The sequence below is a fragment of the Balaenoptera acutorostrata genome, unplaced genomic scaffold (genome assembly GCF_949987535.1).
Source record: "Balaenoptera acutorostrata unplaced genomic scaffold, mBalAcu1.1 scaffold_748, whole genome shotgun sequence".
In the NCBI taxonomy this organism is placed as follows: domain Eukaryota; kingdom Metazoa; phylum Chordata; class Mammalia; order Artiodactyla; family Balaenopteridae; genus Balaenoptera; species Balaenoptera acutorostrata.
Window position 1 is genome coordinate 109,813 of NW_026645824.1, and position 20,790 is coordinate 130,602.

Here is a 20,790-nt window from a genome sequence, read left to right on the forward strand (position 1 = left end):
AGGCTCAGTGGTTGTGGCACACGGGCTTAGTTGCTCCGCGGCATGTGGGAATTTCCTGGACCAGGGCTCGAACCCGTGTCCCCTGCATTGGCAGGTGGATTCTTAACCACTGCGCCACCAGGGAAGTCCGACCTATTTTTTCTTTGTGGGTTATTCTACATTCAGACAGGGAAAATAATATAGGACAAGTTCAAGATTAAAGATGTTCTGTAGAAACATACTTGTTATCTTAGATGTGCACTGTCAGTGTGTAGCCACCAGCCACATGTGGCTATTGAGCACTTGAAACATGGCAAGTCCAAATTGAGATGTGACATAAGTGTCAATTACAATATGCACTGGGCTGTGAAGACTTAGTACAAAACAGAAACGTAAAATAGCTTGTTAATAGTTTTTTTATATAGACTACAGGTTTGAAATGACAATAATGTGTATATATATTAGATGAAATAAAATATATTATTAAAATTAATTTTACCTGTTCCTTTATCACTTTTTAATGTGGCTGCTAGAAAATTAAAAATTTCAGAAGTGGCTTGCATGTGTGACTCATGTTCTATTTTTGTTGAACAGAAAGAAACCCACCTCCCTGTTTTTCTGTAATCAAATGTGTAACTATTTGCTGAATTATAAATCCTTAGTGGGAAAGCAAAAAAACAAAAGAATTTGGTGTGTGAGTATGTTTAATGAAATTTGCTGTGAATAGATTTTAAAATAAGTACAAAATGCCAATGGCATTCTTCATAGAACTAGAATAATTCTAAAGTTTGTATGGAAACACAAAAGACCCTAAATAGCCAAAACAGTCTTGAGAAAGAAGAACAAAGCTGGAGGTATCATGCTCCCTGATTTCAAACTATATTATAAAGCTACAGTATTCAAAACAGTGTGGTACTGGCACAAAAATGGATACATGGATCAATGGCACATAATAGAGAGCCCAGAAATGCATCTACATTTATATGGGCAATTAATCTATGACAAAGGGCCAAGAATATACAGTGGGGGAAAGACAGCTTCTTCAACAAATGGTGTTGTGAAAACTGGGCAGCTACATGAAAAATAATGAAACTGGACTGCTCTCTCACACCATGCACAAAAACAAGTTCAAAATGGATTAAAAGGACGTCCTTAGTGGCACAGTGGTTAAGAATCCTCCTGCCAATGCAGGGGACACAGGTTTGAGCCCTGGTCCAGGAAGATCCACATGCCACGGAGCAACTAAGCCTGTGTGCCACAACTACTGAGCCTGCGCTCTAGAGCCCGCGTGCCACAACTGCTGAAGCCCGTGTGCCTAGAGCGAGCGCTCGCTCCACAACAAGAGAAGCTGCCACAATGAGAAGCCCGCGCACCACAACAAAGAGTAGCCCCCACTTGCCGCAACTAGAGAAAGCCCGCGTGCAGCAACAAAGACCCAACACAGTCAAAAATAAATAAATTAATTTAAGAAAATAACCAAAAAACCAAAATGGATTAAAGACTTATATGTGAGACCTGAAACCATAAAACTTCTAGAAGAAAACATAGGCAGTACCCTCTTCAATATCGGTCTTAGTAATTTTTTTTGGATATGTCTCCTCAGGCAAGGGAAACAGGCAAAACTAAAGAAGTGGGACCACATCAAACTACATAGTTTTTGCACAGCAAAGGAAACTATTAACAAAACAAAAAGACCACCTACTGAATTGGAGAAGATATTTGCAGATAATGTATTCAATAAGGGGTCCAAAATATACAAAGAAGTCATACAATTCAATATCAAAAAAAAAAAAGATTAAAAAATGGGCAGAGGATCTGAGTAGACATTTTTCCAAAGAAGACATACAGATGGCCACCAGGCACGTGAAAAGATGCTCAACATCACTAATCATCAGGGAAATGCAAATCAAAACTACAATGAGGAGCAGAAGCAAGAAAAACTACAATCCTGCAGCCTGTGGACCAAAAACCACAGTTACAGAAAGATAGAGAAGATGAAAAGGCAGAGGGCTTTGTACCAGATGAAGGAACAAGAAAAAACCCCAGAAAAACAACTCAATGAAGTGGAGATAGGCAACCTTCCAGAAAAAGAATTCAGAATAATGATAGTGAAGATGATCCAGGACCTCGGAATAAGAATGGAGGCAAAGATTGAGAAGATGCAAGAAATAATTAACAAAGACCTAGAAGAATTAAAGAACAAACAAACAGAGATGACCAATACAATAACTGAAATGAAAACTACACTAGAAGGAATCAATAGTAGAATAACTGAGGCAGAAGAACGGATAAGTGACCTGGAAGACAGAATGGTGGAATTCACTGCTATGGAACAGACTAAAGAAAAAAGAATGAAAAGAAATGAAGCCAGCCTAAGAGACCTCTGGGACAACATTAAAAGCAACAACATTCGCATTATAGGGGTCCCAGAAGGAGAAGAGAGAGAGAAAGGACCAGAGAAAATATTTGAAGAGATTATAGTCGAAAACTTCCCTAACATGGGAAAGGAAATAGCCATCCAAGTCCAGGAAGCGCAGAGAGTCCCATACAGAATAAACCCAAGGAGAAACACGCCGAGACACATAGTAATCAAAGTGGCAAAAATTAAAGACAAAGAAAAATTATTGAAAGCAGCAAGGGAAAAACGACAAATAACATACAAGGGAACTCCCATAAGGTTAACAGCTGATTTCTCAGCAGAAACTCTGCAAGCCAGAAGGGAGTGGCATGATATACTTAAAGTGATGAAAGGGAAGAACCTACAACCAAGATTACTCTACCCAGCAAGGATCTCATTTAGATTTGATGGAGAAATCAAAACCTTTACAGACAAGCAAAAGCTAAGAGAATTCAGCACCACCAAACCAGCTCTACAACAAATGCTAAAGGAACTTCTCTAAGTGGGAAACACAAGAGAAGAAAAGGACCTACAAAAACAAACCCAAAACAATTAAGAAAGTGGTCATAGGAACATACATATCGATAATTACCTTAAACGTGAATGGATTAAATGCCCCAACCAAAAGACATAGACTGGCTGAATGGATACAAAAACAAGACCCATATATATGCTGTCTACAAGAGACCCACTTCAGACCTAGGGACACATACAGACTGAAAGTGAGGGGATGGAAAAAGATATTCCATGCAAATGGAAATCAAAAGAAAGCTGGAGTAGCTATACTCATATCAGATAAAATAGACTTTAAAATAAAGAATGTTACAAGAGACAAGGAAGGACACTACATAATGATCAAGGGATCAATCCAAGAAGAAGATATAACAATTATAAAGACATATGCACCCAACATAGGAGCACCTCAATACATAAGGCAACTGCTAACAGCTATAAAAGAGGAAATCGACAGTAACACAGTAATAGTGGGGGACTTTAACACCTCACTGACACCAATGGACAGATCATCCCAAATGAAAATAAATAAGGAAACAGAAGCTTTAAATGACACAATAGACCAGATAGATTTAATTGATATTTATAGGACATTCCATCCAAAAACAGCAGATTACACTTTCTTCTCAAGTGTGTACGGAACATTCTCCAGGATAGATCACATCCTGGGTCACAAATCAAGCCTCAGTAAATTTAAGAAAATTGAAATCATATCAAGCATCTTTTCTGACCACAACGCTATGAGATTAGAAATCAATTACAGGGGAAAAAATGTAAAAAAGACAAACACATGGAGGCTAAACAATACGTTACTAAATAACCAAGAGATCACTGAAGAAATCAAAGAGGAAATCAAAAAATACCTAGAGAGGAATGACAATGAAAACACGACGGCCCAAAACCTATGGGATGCAGCAAAAGCAGTTGTAAGAGGGACGTTTATAGCTCTACAAGCCTACCTAAAGAAACAAGAAAAATCTCAAGTAAACAATCTAACCTTACACCTAAAGGAACTAGAGAAGAAGAACAAACAAAACCCAAAGTTTACAGAAGGAAAGAAATCATAAAGATTAGAGCAGAAATAAATGAAAAAGAAACAAAGGAAACAAGAGCAAAGATCAATAAACTAAAAGGTCGTTCTTTGAGAAGATAAACAAAATTGATAAGCCATTAGCCAGACTCATCAAGAAAAAGAGGGAGAGGACTCAAATCAATAAAATGAGAAATGAAAAAGGAGAAGTTACAACAGACACCGCAGAAATACAAAGCATCCTAAGAGACTACTACAAGCAACTCTATGCCAATAAAATGGACAACCTGGAAGAAATGGACACATTCTTAGAGAAGGTATAACCTTCCAAGACTGAACCAGGAAGAAATAGAAAATATGAACAGACCAATCACAAGTAATGAAATTGAAACTGTGATTAAAAATCTTCCAACAAACAAAAGTCCAGGACCAGATGGCTTCACAGGTGAATTCTATCAAACATTTAGAGAAGAGCTAACACCCATCCTTCTCAAACTCTTCCAAAAAATTGCAGAGGAAGGAACACTCCCAAACTCATTCTATGAGGCCACCATCACCCTGATACCAAAACCAGACAAAGATACTACAAAAAGAGAAAATTACAGACCAATATCACTCATGAATATAGATGCAAAAATCCTCAACAAAATACTAGCAAACAGAATCCAACAACACATTAAAAGGATCATACACCACGATCAAGTGGGATTTATCCCAGGGATGCAAGGATTCTTCAATATACGCAAATCAGTCAATGTGATACACCATATTAACAAACTGAAGAATAAAAACCATATGATCATCTCAATAGATGCAGAAAATTCAATGCTTCCAATTCTCCCAAAATTCAACACCCATTTATGATAAAAACTCTCCGGAAAGTGGGCCTAGAGGGAACCTACCTCAACATAATAAAGGCTATATACGACAAACCCACAGCAAACATTATTCTCAACAGGGAAAAACTGAAAGCATTTCCTCTAAGATCGGGAACGAGACGAGGATGTCCACTCTCACCACTATTATTCCACATAGTTTTGGAAGTCCTAGCCACGGCAATCAGAAAAGAAAAAGAAATAAAAGGAATACAAATTGGAAAAGAAGAAGTAAAACTGTCACTGTTTGCAGATGACATGATACTATACACAGAGAATCCTAAAAATGCCACCAGAAAACTACTAGAGCTAATCAATGAATTTGGTAAAGTTGCAGGATACAAAATTAATGCACAGAAATCTCTTGCATTCCTATACACTAATGATGAAAAATCTGAAAGAGAAATTATGGAAACACTCCCATTTACCAATGCAACAAAAAGAATAAAATACCTAGGAATACACCTACCTAGGGAGACAAAAGACCTGTATGCAGAAAACTATAAGACACTGATGAAAGAAATTAAAGATGATACCAACAGATGGAGAGATATACCATGTTCTTGGATTGGAAGAATCAACATTGTGAAAATGACTATACTACCCAAAGCAATTTACAGATTCAATGCAATCCCCATCAAATTACCAATGGCATTTTTTACAGAACTAGAACAAATCATCTTAAAATCTGTATGGAGACACAAAAGACCCCGAATAGCCAAAGCAGTCTTGAGGGAAAAAAACGGAGCTGGAGGAATCAGACTCCCTGACTTCAGACTATACTACAAAGCTACAGTAATCAAGACAATATAGTACTGGCACAAAAACAGAAACATAGATCAATGGAACAAGATAGAAAGCCCAGAGATAAACCCACGCACCTATGGTCAACTAATCTATGACAAAGGAGGCAAAGATATACAATGGAGAAAAGACAGTCTCTTCAATAAGTGGTGCTGGGAAAACTGGACAGCTACATGTAAAAGAATGAAATTAGAATACTCCCTAACACCATACACAAAAATAAACTCAAAATGGCTTCGAGACCTAAATGTAAGACTGGACACTATAAAACTCTTAGAGGAAAACATAGGAAGAACACTCTTTGACATAAATCACAGCAAGATCTTTTTTGATCCACCTCCTAGAGAAATGGAAATAAAAACAAAAATAAACAAATGGGACCTAATGAAACTTCAAAGCTTTTGCACAGCAAAGGAAACCATAAACAAGACCAAAAGACAACCCTCAGAATGGGAGAATATATTTGCAAACAAATCAACGGACAAAGGATTAATTTCCAAAATATATAAACAGCTCATTCAGCTCAATATTAAAGAAACAAACAACCCAATCCAAAAACGGGCAGAAGACCTAAACAGATATTTTTCCAAAGAAGACATATAGATGGCCAAGAAGCACATGAAAACATGCTCAACGTCACTAATTATTAGAGAAATGCAAATCAAAACTACAATGAGGTTTCACCTCACAGCAGTTAGAATGGGCATCATCAGAAAATCACCAAACAACAAATGCTGGAGAAGGTGTGGAGAAAAGGGAACCCTCTTGCACTGTTGGTGGGAATGTAAATTGATACAGCCACTATGGAGAACAATATGGAGGTTCCTTAAAAAACTAAAAATAGAATTACCATATGACCCAGCAATCCCACTACTGGGCATATACCCAGAGAAAACCATAATTCAAAAAGACACATGCACCCGAATGTTCATTGCAGCACTATTTACAATAGCCAGGTCATGGAAGCAACCTAAATGCCCATCAACAGACGAATGGATAAAGAAGTTGTGGTACATATATACAATGGAATATTACTCAGCCATAAAAAGGAACAAAATTGAGTCATTTGTTGAGACATGGATGGATCTAGGGACTGTCATACAGAGTGAAGTAAGTCAGAAAGAGAAAAACAAATATCGTATATTAACGCATGTATGTGAAACCTAGAAAAATGATACAGATGAACCGGTTTGCAGGGCAGAAGTTGAGACACAGATGTAGAGAACAAACGTGTGGACACCAAGGGGGGAAAACTGCTGTGGGGTGGGGATGATGGTGTGCTGAATTGGGCGATTGGGATTGACATGTATACAGTGATGTGTGTAAAATTGGTGACTGATTAAAAAAAAAAGAAGAAGAAATTCAGTTTGGAAAATAACATAATTTGTATACGTTTGTTTGCCCTGTAAGGTGGCAATCTGAGTTTTCATTCATGGTTTTGGCAGCAAAAATTAGTAATATCGACTGAAAAAATGCCCAATATAAAAGTTGAGAATTATGTTTTATTTGGCGGAGTTTCTGAGGACTCAAGCTTGGGAGGCTGTCTCTCAGGTAGCTCTGAGGGACTGCTCCAAAGAGGTAAGGGAGAAGCCAGGATATACAGGAGTTTTGAGATAAAAACCAGGTAGTGGAACATCAAAAGATTACTGTTAATTAAAGAAAACCAGATATCTCAAGTTAATGAATTTAGCGCTTTTCTACACGTGGGAAGATTCGAGAATCTGGGCTCACTGAAAACATTCCTTTGATATGCACCTTAACTATCTAGGGCCAGTATCCTTTTTTCCACCCTGAATCCCCTCAGGGTGCACAGTTGGGGATGGCTTGATGGCTGATGACTTGATGGCTGCACATCCTTTATTTATTGATATGGCAGGCAGCATTTTTCATCCACAGTAACAAGCCATGTATCTATTGGGTTAGTCAAAAAGTTCGTTTGGGTTTTTCCACCTTATGGAAAAACCCAAAGAAACATTTTGGCCAACCCAATATTTAGAAAAAATGGATTACATAAATTCATCATCATATGTACCTTTTAAAAATAAAGGGTGGCATGCATTGATACGTAAAAATCTGGAGTATTTATCAATAGAACAATTAAGCAAAGTGTATTGATAAAGATACTGAGAAATAAAATATTGCCTGCCATATCAGTAAGTAAAGGATGTCACAATCATCAGCAATTGCAACATCGCAACAGAGAGCTGGTGAGCCCGGAGGAAACTCAGGATGTGAAAACACAGGATACTGGCCCCAAACAGCTGAGATGCATATCAAAGGAATGATTTCAAGTTGTTTGGCATAGTGTGTCCAGCACTGTAGCTTGCTGGTCGCTAAGTGAAGCTGGGTCTTGGTGTTGAGGTAGAGATCTCTGGGAGATTTTCGCCGTTTGGTATTATGTGGAGCTGGGAGGTCTCTTGTGGACCAGTGTCCTGAAGTTGGCTGTCCCACCTCAGAGGCACAGCTCTGATGCCTGGCTGGAGCACCAAGAGCCTTTCATCCACATGACTCAGAATAAAAGGGAGAAAAAAATAGAAAGAAAGAAAGAGGATAAAATAAAATAAAGTAAGATAAAATAAAATAAAGTTATTAAAATAAAAAATAATTATTAAGAAAAAAACTTTTTAAGTAAAAAACAAAACAAAACAAAAAACGGACGGACAGAACCCTAGGACAAATGGTGAAAGCAAAGATATACAGACAAAATCTCACACAGAAGCATACACGTACACACTCACAAAAAGAGGAAAAGGGGAAAAAATAATATATCTTGCTCCCAAAGTCCACCTCCGCAATTTGGGATGATTTGTTGTCTATTCAGGTATTCCACAGATGCAGGGTACATCAAGTTGATTGTGAAACTTTAATCTGCTGCTTCTGAGGCTACTGGGAGGAATTTCCCTTTCTCTTCTTTGCTCGCACAGCTCCCGGGGTTCAGCTTTGGATGTGGCCCCACCTCTGCGTGTAGGTCGCCTGAGGGCGTCCGTTCTTCACTCACACAGGACAGGGTTAAAGGAGCCACTGTTTTGGGGGCTCTATGCCAGACAACTAGCAAGACAGGAACACAGCCCCATCCGTTAGCAGAGAGGCTGCCTAAAATCATAATAAGGCCACAGACACCCCAAAACACACCACCAGACGTGGACCTCCCCACCAGAAAGACAAGACCCAGCCCCATCCACCAGAACACAGGCACTAGTCCCCTCCACCAGGAAGCCTACACAACCCACTGAACCAACCTTAGCCACTAGGGACAGACACCAAAAACAACAGGAACTACGAACCTGCAGCCTGCAAAAAGGAGACCCCAAGCACAGTAAGATAAGCAAAATGAGAAGACAGAAAAACACACAGAAGATGAAGGAGCAAGGTAAAAACACACCAGACCTAACAAATGAAGAGGAAATAGGCAGTCTACCTGAAAAAGAATTCAGAATAATGATAGTAAAGATGATCCAAAATCTTGGAAATAGAATAGACAAAATGCAAGAAACATTTAACAAGGACCTAGAAGAACTAAAGAGGAACCAAACAACGATGAACAACACAATAAATGAAATTTAAAATACTCTAGAAGGGATCAATAGCAGAATAACTGAGGCAGAAGAATGGATAAGTGACCTGGAAGATAAAATAGTGGAAATAACTACTGCAGAGCAGAATAAAGAAAAAAGAATGAAAAGAACTGAGGAGAGTCTCAGAGACCTCTGGGACAACATTAAACGCACCAACATTCGAATTATAGGGGTCCCAGAAGAAGAAGAGAAAAAGAAAGGGACTGAGAAAATATTTGAAGAGATTATAGTTGAAAACTTCCCTAATATGGGAAAGGAAATAGTTAATCAAGTCCAGGAAGCACAGAGAGTCCCATACAGGATAAATCGAAGGAGAAACATGCCAAGACACATATTAATCAAACTATCAAAAATTAAATATAAAGAAAACATATTAAAAGCAGCAAGGGAAAAACAACAAATAACACACCAGGGAATCTCCATAAGGTTAACAGCTGCTCTTTCAGCAGAAAGTCTGCAAGCCAGAAGGGAGTGGCAGGACATATTTAAAGTGATGAAGGAGAAAAACCTACAACCAAGATTACTCTACCCAGCAAGGATCTCATTCAGATTTGATGGAGAAATTAAAACCCTTACAGACAAGCAAAAGCTGAGAGAGTTCAGCACCACCAAACCAGCTTTACAACAAATGCTAAAAGAACTTCTCTAGGCAAGAAACACAAGAGAAGGAAAACACCTACAATAACAAACCCAAAACATTTAAGAAAATGGGAATAGGAACATACATATCGATAATTACCTTAAATGTAAATGGATTAAATGCTCCCACCAAAAGACACAGACTGGCTGAATGGATACAGAAACAACACCCATATATATGCTGTCTACAAGAGACCCACTTCAGACCTAGGGACACATACAGACTGCAAGTGAGGGGATGGAAAAAGATATTCCATGCAAGTGGAAATCAAAAGAAAGCTGGAGTAGCAATTCTCATATCAGACAAAATAGACTTTAAAATAAAGACTGTTACAGGAGACAAACAAGGACACTACATAATGATCAAGGGATTGATCCAAGAAGAAGATTTAACAATTGTTAATATTTATGCACCCAACATAGGAGCACCTCAATACATAAGGCAAATACTAACAGCCATAAAAGGGGCAATTGACAGTAACACAATCATAGTAGGGGACCTTAACACCCCACTTTCACCAATGGACAGATCATCCAAAATGAAAATAAATAAGGGAACTCAAGCTTTAAATGATACATTAAACAAGATGAACTTAATTGATATTTATAGGACATTCCACCCAAAAACAACAGAATACACATTTTTCTCAAGTGCTCATGGAACATTCTCCAGGATAGATCTTATCTTGGGTCACAAATCAAGCCTTGGTAAATTTAAGAATATTGAAATCATATTCAAGTATATTTTCCGACCACAGTGCTATGAGACTAGATATCAATTACAGGAAAAGATCGGTAAAAAATACAAACACATGGAGGCTAAACAATACACTACTTAATAACGAAGTGATCACAGAAGAAATCAAAGGGGAAATCAAAAAATACCTAGAAACAAATGACAATGGAGACACGACGTCCCAAAACCTATGGGATGCAGCAAAAGCAGTTCTAAGAGGGAAGTTTATAGCAATACAATCCTACCTTAAGAAACAAATATCTCAAATAAACAACCTAACCTTGCACCTAAAGCAACTAGAGAAAGAAGAACAAAAAAACCCCAAAGTTAGTAGAAGGAAAGAAATCATAAAGATCAGATCAGAAATAAATGAAAAAGAAATGAAGGAAACGATAGCAAAGATCAATTAAAACTAAAAGCTGGTTCTTTGAGAAGATAAACAAAATTGATAAACCATTAGCCAGACTCATCAAGAAAAAAAGGGAGAAGACTCAAATCAATAGAATTAGAAATGAAAAAGGAGAAGTAACCACTGACACTGCAGAAATACAAACGATCATGAGAGTTTACCACAAGCAACTCTATGCCAATAAAATGGACAACCTGGAAGAAATGGACAAATTCTTAGAAATGCACAACCTGCTGAGACTGAACCAGGAAGAAATACAAAATATGAACAGACCAATCACAAGCACTGAAATTGAAAATGTGATTAAAAATCTTCCAACAAACAAAAGCCCAGGACCAGATGGCTTCACAGGTGAATTCTAACAAACATTTAGAGAAGAGCTAACACCTATCCTTCTCAAACTCTTCCAAAATATTGCAGAGGGAGGAACACTCCCCAACTCATTCTACGAGGCCACCATCACCCTGATACCAAAACCAGACAAAGATGTCACAAAGAAAGAAAACTACAGGCCAATATCACTGATGAACATAGATGCAAAAATCCTCAACAAAATACTAGCAAACAGAATCCAACAGCACATTAAAAGGATCATACACCATGATCAAGTGGGGTTTATTCCAGGAATGCAAGGATTCTTCAATATACGCAAATCAATCAACGTGATACACCATATTAACAAACTGAAGGAGAAAAACCATATGATCATCTCAATCGATGCAGAGAAAGCTTTCGACAAAATTCAACACCATTTATCATAAAAGCCCTGCAGAAAGTAGGCATAGAGGGAACTTTCCTCAACATAATAAAGGCCCTATATGACAAACCCACAGCCAACATCGTCCTCAATGGTGAAAAACTGAAACCATTTCCACTAAGATCACGAACAAGACAAGGTTGCCCACTCACACCACCATTATTCAATATACTTTTGGAAGTTTTAGCCACAGCAATCAGAGAAGAAAAAGAAATAAAAGGAATCCAAATCAGAAAAGAAGAAGGAAAGCTGTCATTGTTTGTAGATGACATGATACTATACATAGCGAATCCTAAAGATGCTACCAGAAAACTACTAGAGCTAATCAATGAATTTGGTAAAGTAGCAGGATACAAAATTAATGCAGAGAAATCTCTTGCATTCCTGTACACTAATGATGAAAAATCTGAAAGTGAAATTAAGAAAACAATCCCATTTACCATTGCAACAAAAAGAATAAAATATCTAGGAATAAACTTACCTAAGGAGACAGAAGACCTGTATGCAGAAAATTATAAGACACTGATGAAAGAAATTAAAGATGATACAAATAGATGGAGAGATATACCATGTTCTTGGATTGGAAGAATCAACATTGTGAAAATGACTCTACTACCCAAAGCAATCTACAGATTCAAGGCAGTCCCTATCAAATTACCAATGGCATTTCTTACAGAACTAGAACAAAAAATCTTAAAATTTGTATGGAGACACAAAAGACCCCAAATAGCCAAAGCAGTCATGAGGGGAAAAAACAGAGCTGGAGGAATCAGACTCTCTGACTTCAGACTATACTACAAAGCTACAGTAATCAAGACAGTATGGTACTGGCACAAAAACAGAAATATAGATCAATGGAACAGGATAGAAAGCCCAGAGATAAACCCACGCACATATGGTCACCTTATCTTTGATAAAGGAGGCAAGCATATACACTGGAGAAAAGACAGCCTCTTCAATAAGTGGTGCTGGGAAAACTGGACAGGTACATGTAAAAGTATGAAATTAGAACACTCCCTAACACCATACTCAAAAATAAACTCAAAATGGATTAAAGACCTAAATGTAAGGCCAGACACTATCAAACTCTTAGAGGAAAAGAGAGGCAGAACACTCTATGACATAAATCACAGCAACATTCTTTTTGACCCAGCTCCTAGAGAAATGGAAATAAAAACAAAAATAAACAAATGGGACCTAATGAAACTTCAAAGCTTTTGCACAGCAAAGGAAACCATAAACAAGACCAAAAGACAACCCTCAGAATGGGAGAAAATATTTGCAAATGAAGCAACTGACAAAGGATTGATCTGCAAGATTTACAAGCAGCTCATGCAGCTCAATAACAAAAAAACAAACAACCCAATCCAAAAATGGGCAGACGACCTAAATAGACATTTCTCCAAAGAAGATATACAGATTGCCAACAAACACATGAAAGAATGCTCAACATCATTAATCATTAGAGAAATGCAACTCAAAACTTCAATGAGAGTATCATCTCACACCGGTCAGAATGGCCATCATCAAAAAATCTAGAAACAATAAATGCTGGAGAGGGTGTGGAGAGAAGGGAACACTCTTGCACTGTTGGTGGGAATGTGTATTGATACAGCCACTATGGAGAACAGTACGGAGGTTCCTTAAAAAACTAAAAATAGAAATACCATACGACCCAGCAATCCCACTACTGGGCATACACCCTGAGAAAACCATAATTCAAAAAGAGTCATGTACCAAAATGTTCACTGCAGCTCTATTTACAATAGACAGGACATGGAAGAAATCTAAGTGTCCATCATCGGATGAATGGATAAAGATGTGGCACATATATACAATGGAATATTACTCAGCCATAAAAAGAAACGAATTGGAGTTATTTGTAGTGAGGTGGATGGAGTTAGAGTCTGTCATACAGAGTGAAGTAAGTCAGAAAGAGAAAAACAAATACAGTATGCTAACACGTATATATGGAATCTAAGGGGAAAAAAAAAGGTCATGAAGAACCTAGTGGCAAGATGGGAATAAAGACACAGACCTACTAGAGAATGGACTTGAGGATATGGGGAGGGGGAAGGGTAAGATGTGACAAAGTGAGAGAGTGGCATGGACATATATACACTACCAACCGTAAAGTAGATAGCCAGTGGGAAGCAACCGCATAGCACAGGGAGATCAGCTCTGTGCTTTGTGACCACCTAGAGGGGTGGGATAGGGAGGGTGGGAGGGAGGGAGATGCAAGAGGGAAGAGATATGGGAACATATGTATATGTATAACTGATTCACTTTGTTATAAAGCAGAAACTAACACACCATTGTAAAGCAATTATACTCCAATAAATATGTTAAAAAATTAAAAATTAAAAAACTACAATGAGATATCATCTCACACCAGTCAGAATGGCCATCATCAAAAAATCTAGAAACAATAAATGCTGGAGAGAAGGGAACACTCTTGCACTGTTGGTGGGAATGTAAATTGATATAGCCACTATGGAGAACAGTATGGAGGTTCCTTAAAAAACTAAAAATAGAACTACCATACGACCCAGCAATCCCACTACTGGGCATATACCCTGAGAAAAACATAATTCAAAAAGTGTCATGTACCAAAATGTTCATTGCAGCTCTATTTACAATAGCCAGGACATGGAAGAAATCTAAGTGTCCATCATCGGATGAATGGATAAAGAAGATGTGGCACATATATACAATGGAATATTACTGAGCCATAAAAAGAAACGAAATGGAGGTATTTGTAGTGAGGTGGATCGAGTTAGAGTCTGTCATACAGAGTGAAGTAAGTCAGAAAGAGAAAAACAAATATAGTATGCTAACACATATATATGGAATCTAAGGGGAAGAACAAAAAGAGGTCATGAAGAACCTAGTGGCAAGACGGGAATAAAGACACAGACCTACTAGAGAATGGACTTGAGGATATGGGGAGGGGGAAGGGTAAGCTGTGATAAAGTGAGAGAGTGGCATGGACACATATACACTACCAAGCGTAAAATAGATAGCTAGTGGGAAGCAACTGCATAGCACAGGGAGATCAGCTCGGTGCTTTGTGACCACCTAGAGGGGTGGGATAGGGAGGGTGGGAGGGAGGCAGATGCAAGAGGGAAGAGATATGGGAACATATGTATATGTATAACTGATTCACTTTGTTATAAAGCAGAAACTAACACACCATTGTAAAGCAATTATACTCCAATAAAGATGTTAAAAAAAAAAAAGGAATGATTTCAGTGAGCCCAGACTCTTGCATCTTCCCATACATAGAAAAGCGCTATATTCCTTAACTTGAGATACAGTAAGTCCCTGCAAACGACCCTTCAAGTTTCGAACTTTCAAAGATGCAAATGAGCGTTCCATCAACGTTAGGTGTGAGTGAAACTGCAGCTTGCTCTCCACCTCCTATTGCTGACGATCCTTCAGCTCTACCATCTCCCACCTCCTCTCCCTCCTCCAGTCAGTAACTCTTTTTGCCTGTTCACTCGATGCCAGCCCCTGTATGCCAGCTGTTGTACTGTACTACTGTACTTTTCAAGGTACTGCACTGTAAGATTAAAAATGTTTTATTTATTCTTTGTTTTTTTATGTATTATTTGTGTGACGAGTATTATAAACCTATTACAGTACAGTACTATTATAGCCGATTGTGTTAGTTGGATACCTAGAGTAACTTTGTTGGACTTACAAACAAGCTGCACTGATAAACGTGCTCTCAGAATCAGAACTCATTCTTATGCACGGGACTTACTGTACCTAGTTTTCTTTTATTAACAGTAATCTTTTGTTCCTACTACCTGCCCCTTGTTGCAAAACTCCTATATATCCTAGCTCCCCGCCTCGCCTCCTCAGAGCAGTTTTCTCAGGGTTACTTGAAATGCTGCCTCCCGGACTTGAAGTCCTCAGTATGTCCACTGAAGAAAACACAACTCTCAATTTTCAGGCTGTGAATATTTTTTTTCAGTTGACAATACCTTACCCCTTCTATAACTGTTATGGTAACCTACTGTGTTAGGTGGGTCCCTACCCTAGGTTTGATTGACAACACATTACTGCCAAGAACGTATGAAAGAGTTTATTACTTCCATAATGGAAGTGTCTGGGGAGGGCAGGGAAGGCCTCTTAAGTAGGTGGGAAGTGCCTTGACAGAACAAGGAAAGGAGCCTGGCCTGAGTTTTTTGTTTTTTTTTTTTTAAATTTTTATTGGAATATAGTTGATTTACAATGTGTGTTAGTTTCTGCTGTACAGCAAAGTGAATCAATTATACATAAATATATATCCACTCTTTTTTAGATTCTTTTCCCATATAGGTCATTACAGAGTCCTGAGTAGGGTTCCCTGTGCTATATAGTAGGTCCCTATTAGTTATCTATTTTATTTAATTTAAAAAAATTTTTTGGCCGCGCCACACAGCACATGGGATCTTAGTTCCCAGACCAGGGATTGAACCTGTGCCTCCTGCATTGGAAGTGGAGAGTCTTCACCACTGGACCACCAGGGAAGTCCCCCTATTTTATATATGTTAGTGTGTATATGTCAATCCCAATCTCCCAATTTAACCTTCCCCACCCCCCTTTCCCCCCAGTAACTGTGTTTGTTTTTCACATCTGTGACTCTATTTCTGTTTTATAAATAAGTTCATTTGTGCCATTTTTTTAGATTCCACATATCAGCGATATAATATACTTGTCTTTCTCTGTCTGACTTAACTTCACTCAGTATGAGAATCTCTAGGTCCATCCATGTTGCTGCAAATTTTGGCCTGAGGTTTTTTGTTTGTTTGTTTGTTTTAATTGAGATTAGGAGGTGGGCTAGTGTGAGATTTTGCACACAAAGGCAGGGGCTACCAAGGATTTAATCTCTTACCAGCACCAAAGAAGTAAGCACCCAGGGCTTCTTGTCATCTTGTACAGATGTGGGGCACCAGGAGAAGGAAGGATGAGGCTTTAAAAGTTGTCAGCAGTCAAACATTAAAAAATGGAGTCAGACTTCTAGATTCTCATCTGGCATGTAAAGAGCTTAGAAGGGGACACTCCTATAATCCTCACCAGAAAAAAGCAAACAAACTTAAAATTAACGACTCGGATCTATCAAACCATTAATCACAGGGCCGACTGCTGTCTCCAAAATTGGAGAGACAGTAAAATAGAAATTTTGAAATATGCCCACAATATTCTGCTCTTAACAATGCCTGTCCTCAAAAGATTCTGTTTTACCAGTGCCTAACTGACATGGTGGGAGGGTGAACTAGGAGATAGATGGGCCCCTGGGCCAGACAGCTGGTGTTTGTCAAGTGGAGCAAAACTGAAGTTTTGTCCTCAGCCAGACAAGAATGATGCCCGTTTCCCTTCCTCCACTGATATGGAGGGAATGAACTGGCAGTGGGGAATTTGTTGCAGCAAAAATAGAAATGGAGTTTTTCCTCTCCTGAGAACAAGGAAAGTAAAGGGAACAGTGATCAGCCTAGAGAAGAAACCAACAGGCCTGAAAGAGTTAATCACTCCTAGCTATATTTTAACTGTTACTAATCTGTAGTGTCTGTAACTAGATTCATCCTTCACAAAGCTAACCTATCACTACCTGACACTATGTGAATTACATCCTGCACCTATCACCCCCTAACTCTGTGTGATGTAAATTACATCCTGCACCTGGTGTTTAAGCTCCCTGCACTCCCTTGTAACAAGTCACCCCTTGTCGCTTTTTGCATTTCAGAAAGAAGGTCACAGGCCAATAAGCCAGAGACAAACAGGCCCAGTTACCGGGTCGGGCCGCCTGACGCCAGATGTGACTGTTTTGAAATAATGCAAGAAGAAGAAAAATGCAAGACCTTCATGACTTCGATCCTTATCATACACCCCCGGACTTTGAGCCCCACCTATAAGATCTCCTCTGATTCCTCGGGAAGTGAGGGCACAGTTCTTGAGGCACTAGCCTGCTGTGGTTTCCCCTTTGCCTGGCAAAGAATTAAAAGCTATCTTTCTTTTCCTCCAAAAACTCTGTCTCCATATTCCTGTTCAGCATCAGTGCACAGAGAGCCAAGGTTTTTTTGGCAACAGGGGAAATTGCTAACTTGAGTCTCCTCTAGCCTTTCTGCTTGACCTAAGTTGAGGGAGAGAGGGACCTCAGAAAGAGTTGTGAGGTTGAGAGTTTTGTTTTGTTTTGTTTAAACCCCAACAGCAAACATGTGGTGTGTTTTCCGAAACCACTTCACCAGCTCTCCAATTCCAACTGGGTGTCTTACAACTCAATTCTACCACTAACCAAAATTAACACCAGATTCCACAGTTGAAGGGCCCAGTCCTGTTGTTGGGGGAACCTCTGACCATAACTGCCCACCCTGGCCAGACACGATAGTAACCACTTGCAATGAGTTATCTTACAACAGGAGGTTCTGGTAAGGAATACAGAACTAACAAGCTACCACCAACCGTAAGAATTCGGGAAAGGTCAAAAGGAGAGAAGAGATGCCAGTCCATATATCTTACCAACCTCCCAGAATCCTTCTCACTGGAATCCATCTTGGCTGAGCGATGGGCATGCCACCAGGAAGGACCCTGAGTCAGAATGATCGGCCAGAGACAACCCAGAAACAAACCCCATTACTATAAAACGTGAGACTTTGAGCTATGTGGCAGAGCAGTTCTTCTGGGTTCCCTTACCCTGCTGCTCTCCACCTGGGCGCCCCTTCCCAATGAAATCTCTCGCTTTGTCAGCATGTGTGTCTCCTTGGACAATTCATTTCTGAGTGTTAGACAGGAGCCCATTCTCAGGCCCTGGAAGGGGTTACCCTTCCTGCAACACAACAAGACTGCCCCCATGTCAGATGCCAGCTGCAAATGCAAGGCCCAGGCCACACACATTTCTGGATGGCTGACTACAAATTCAGAAGTTCCCTATAACCCCTCATGTTTGTTCATTTGATAGAACGACTATTAGAACTAAGAAAAATGCTTTACTTATTATTATCAGTTTATTTTAAAAGATACAAGTCAGGCACAGCCAAATGGAAAGGGTGCACAGGGCAAAGTAGGGGAACAGGGGTAGGAAGGTTCCATGCCCTCTCCTGGCATGACAGCCTCCCAGCACAGTGATGTGTTCACCAACCCAGATATCTCTGAATCCCAAAGTTTAGGGGTTTTGATGGAGTTTTCAACACTGGGGGCTTGAGGGTGGGCTGGGCTGGAAGTTCTAAGCCTCTAATCATAGCTTGTTCTTCCTGGTAACCATCCCCCATCATGAAATCATCTATGGGTCTGGAAACAGTTGCCTCATTAGAATGTAAGATGCTACTATCACATGGGAAATTCCAAGGGCTTTAGGAGGTCTTTGCTAAGAACCATGGACAAAGACCAAATATCTTTCTTATACCATAGAAGGTCACAGTCTATGGTCACATACTGAGACCCAATCATGGGACTATAAAACATTTCCTTTCCACCCTCAACGTACCACCACATCAAGAAGACACCTAATAACAGTATAAAACACTGACAGAACTGTATGTTTCAGAACTTATTTACAAGTCTCTATAGTACTCCTAAAGATGACATGGGAGACAAAAGCAAGGACACCTGAAGATATTTTAGCCTCTGACAGACACAGCAAATAATAAACAACTCCAAACCCTAGTCAGATAAACCTAAAATCTCATACTACAGGCCTAAAAACCTCAGTTCCTTTTCACGGTACGTCATGTCTGGTATTCAACAAAAGATTAAAAGGCACAATAAAAGACTTAAAAAACACATCTCCTAAAAAAATAACCAAAAAAAGGAGGGGAAAAAAAGAGAGAGAAAACCCCCCCCCCAACACATCTCTGGGATTAGGACAAGCAAAAGAACCTGATTCAGATGTAGCAGATATATGCTGGAATTATCAGACCAGTCATTTAAAGCAACCATGATTCATATGCTAAGTGCTCTAATGGAAATAATGGATGACCTGCAAGAACAGATAGGTAACATGTGCAGAGCTGGAAACTCTAAAAAAGAACCAAAGGGAAAGCAAAGAAATTTTTAAGAAAACAAAAGAACAGAACAAAAATAAAGAATTCCTTTTTGGGGGGGACCTGACCATTACAGTGGAAATGTGTGAGAAAAAAGAATCAGCAACCTTGAAGAGCCGTCACTAGAACTTTCTGAACTGAAATGCAAAGATAAGAAAAGGGTAAAAAGACAGAACAGAAATCCAAGAGCTTTGGGACAATTAAAAAAGGTGTCACATATACAAAATGGGAATACATGAAGCAGAAGAAATAAACAGGATACGTAAAACGATGATGAGTGAGATTTTCCCCCAGATTAATAATGGATACCAAAATAGAGATGTAGGCAGCTCAGAGGTCACCAAACAGGATAAAAACCCTAAAAATGCACACCTAAAATATATATTCAAACTCAAGAAAAATCAAAAACAAAAAAAGTCTTGAAATGTCAGGGAAAAAAAACCTTAGTTACAGAGAAACAAGGATAAGAAGTAAATTGGACTTTTCTTTTCAGAAACCATGCAAGCAGGAAGAGAGTTTTGTGAAACACAGTGTGTTGAAAGAGAAACCACCCAACTAGAATTTTGTGTCAAGCAAAATTATCTTTCAAGTGAGGGAGAAATAAAGACTTCCAAAAAAATTGAGGGAATTTGTCACCAATACCCCTGCTTTGCAAGAAATGTTAAAAGAAATTCATCAGGAAGAAGGTAAATGATAAAGGTTAAGTGTTAGAGAAGGAACAAATGAAGGTAATAAATTGTTTGTTTTTGTTATTCTTAATTAATCTGACATAACATTTTGTTGAAAATAATAATAGCAGCAACATATTCATTAATTATAGCTTTTGGATGAGTGAAATGAATGACAGAAATGTTACAAGGGGCAAGGGAGAGAATTTGCACATCCAGTGAAATGTTATGGTATTACTTCAGAGAGGAGTTGGGTTAGTTGTAAATGTATACTACAAACTCAAGGGCAATGACTAAAAATGTAAAAAAAAAAAAAAAGTTATAATGATATGCTAAGAGAAGAGAAAAAATGGAATCAAGTAAAATGTCCCCTAAAAGGTAGA

At 38.8% G+C, this 20,790-nt stretch overlaps 1 protein-coding gene across 1 annotated transcript in view; it reads left to right on the forward strand.

The window, feature by feature from the left end:
- The window catches only part of LOC130706709 (ELKS/Rab6-interacting/CAST family member 1-like), a 124,554-nt gene extending 106,826 nt beyond the window's left edge, over nt 1–17,728 (forward strand). The window contains 1 exon segment of the mRNA XM_057539413.1: nt 17,447–17,728. Coding sequence (XP_057395396.1) covers nt 17,447–17,468 — 22 coding nt within the window. The 3' untranslated portion in view covers nt 17,469–17,728.
- The last annotated feature ends 3,062 nt before the right edge of the window (nt 17,729–20,790 follow it).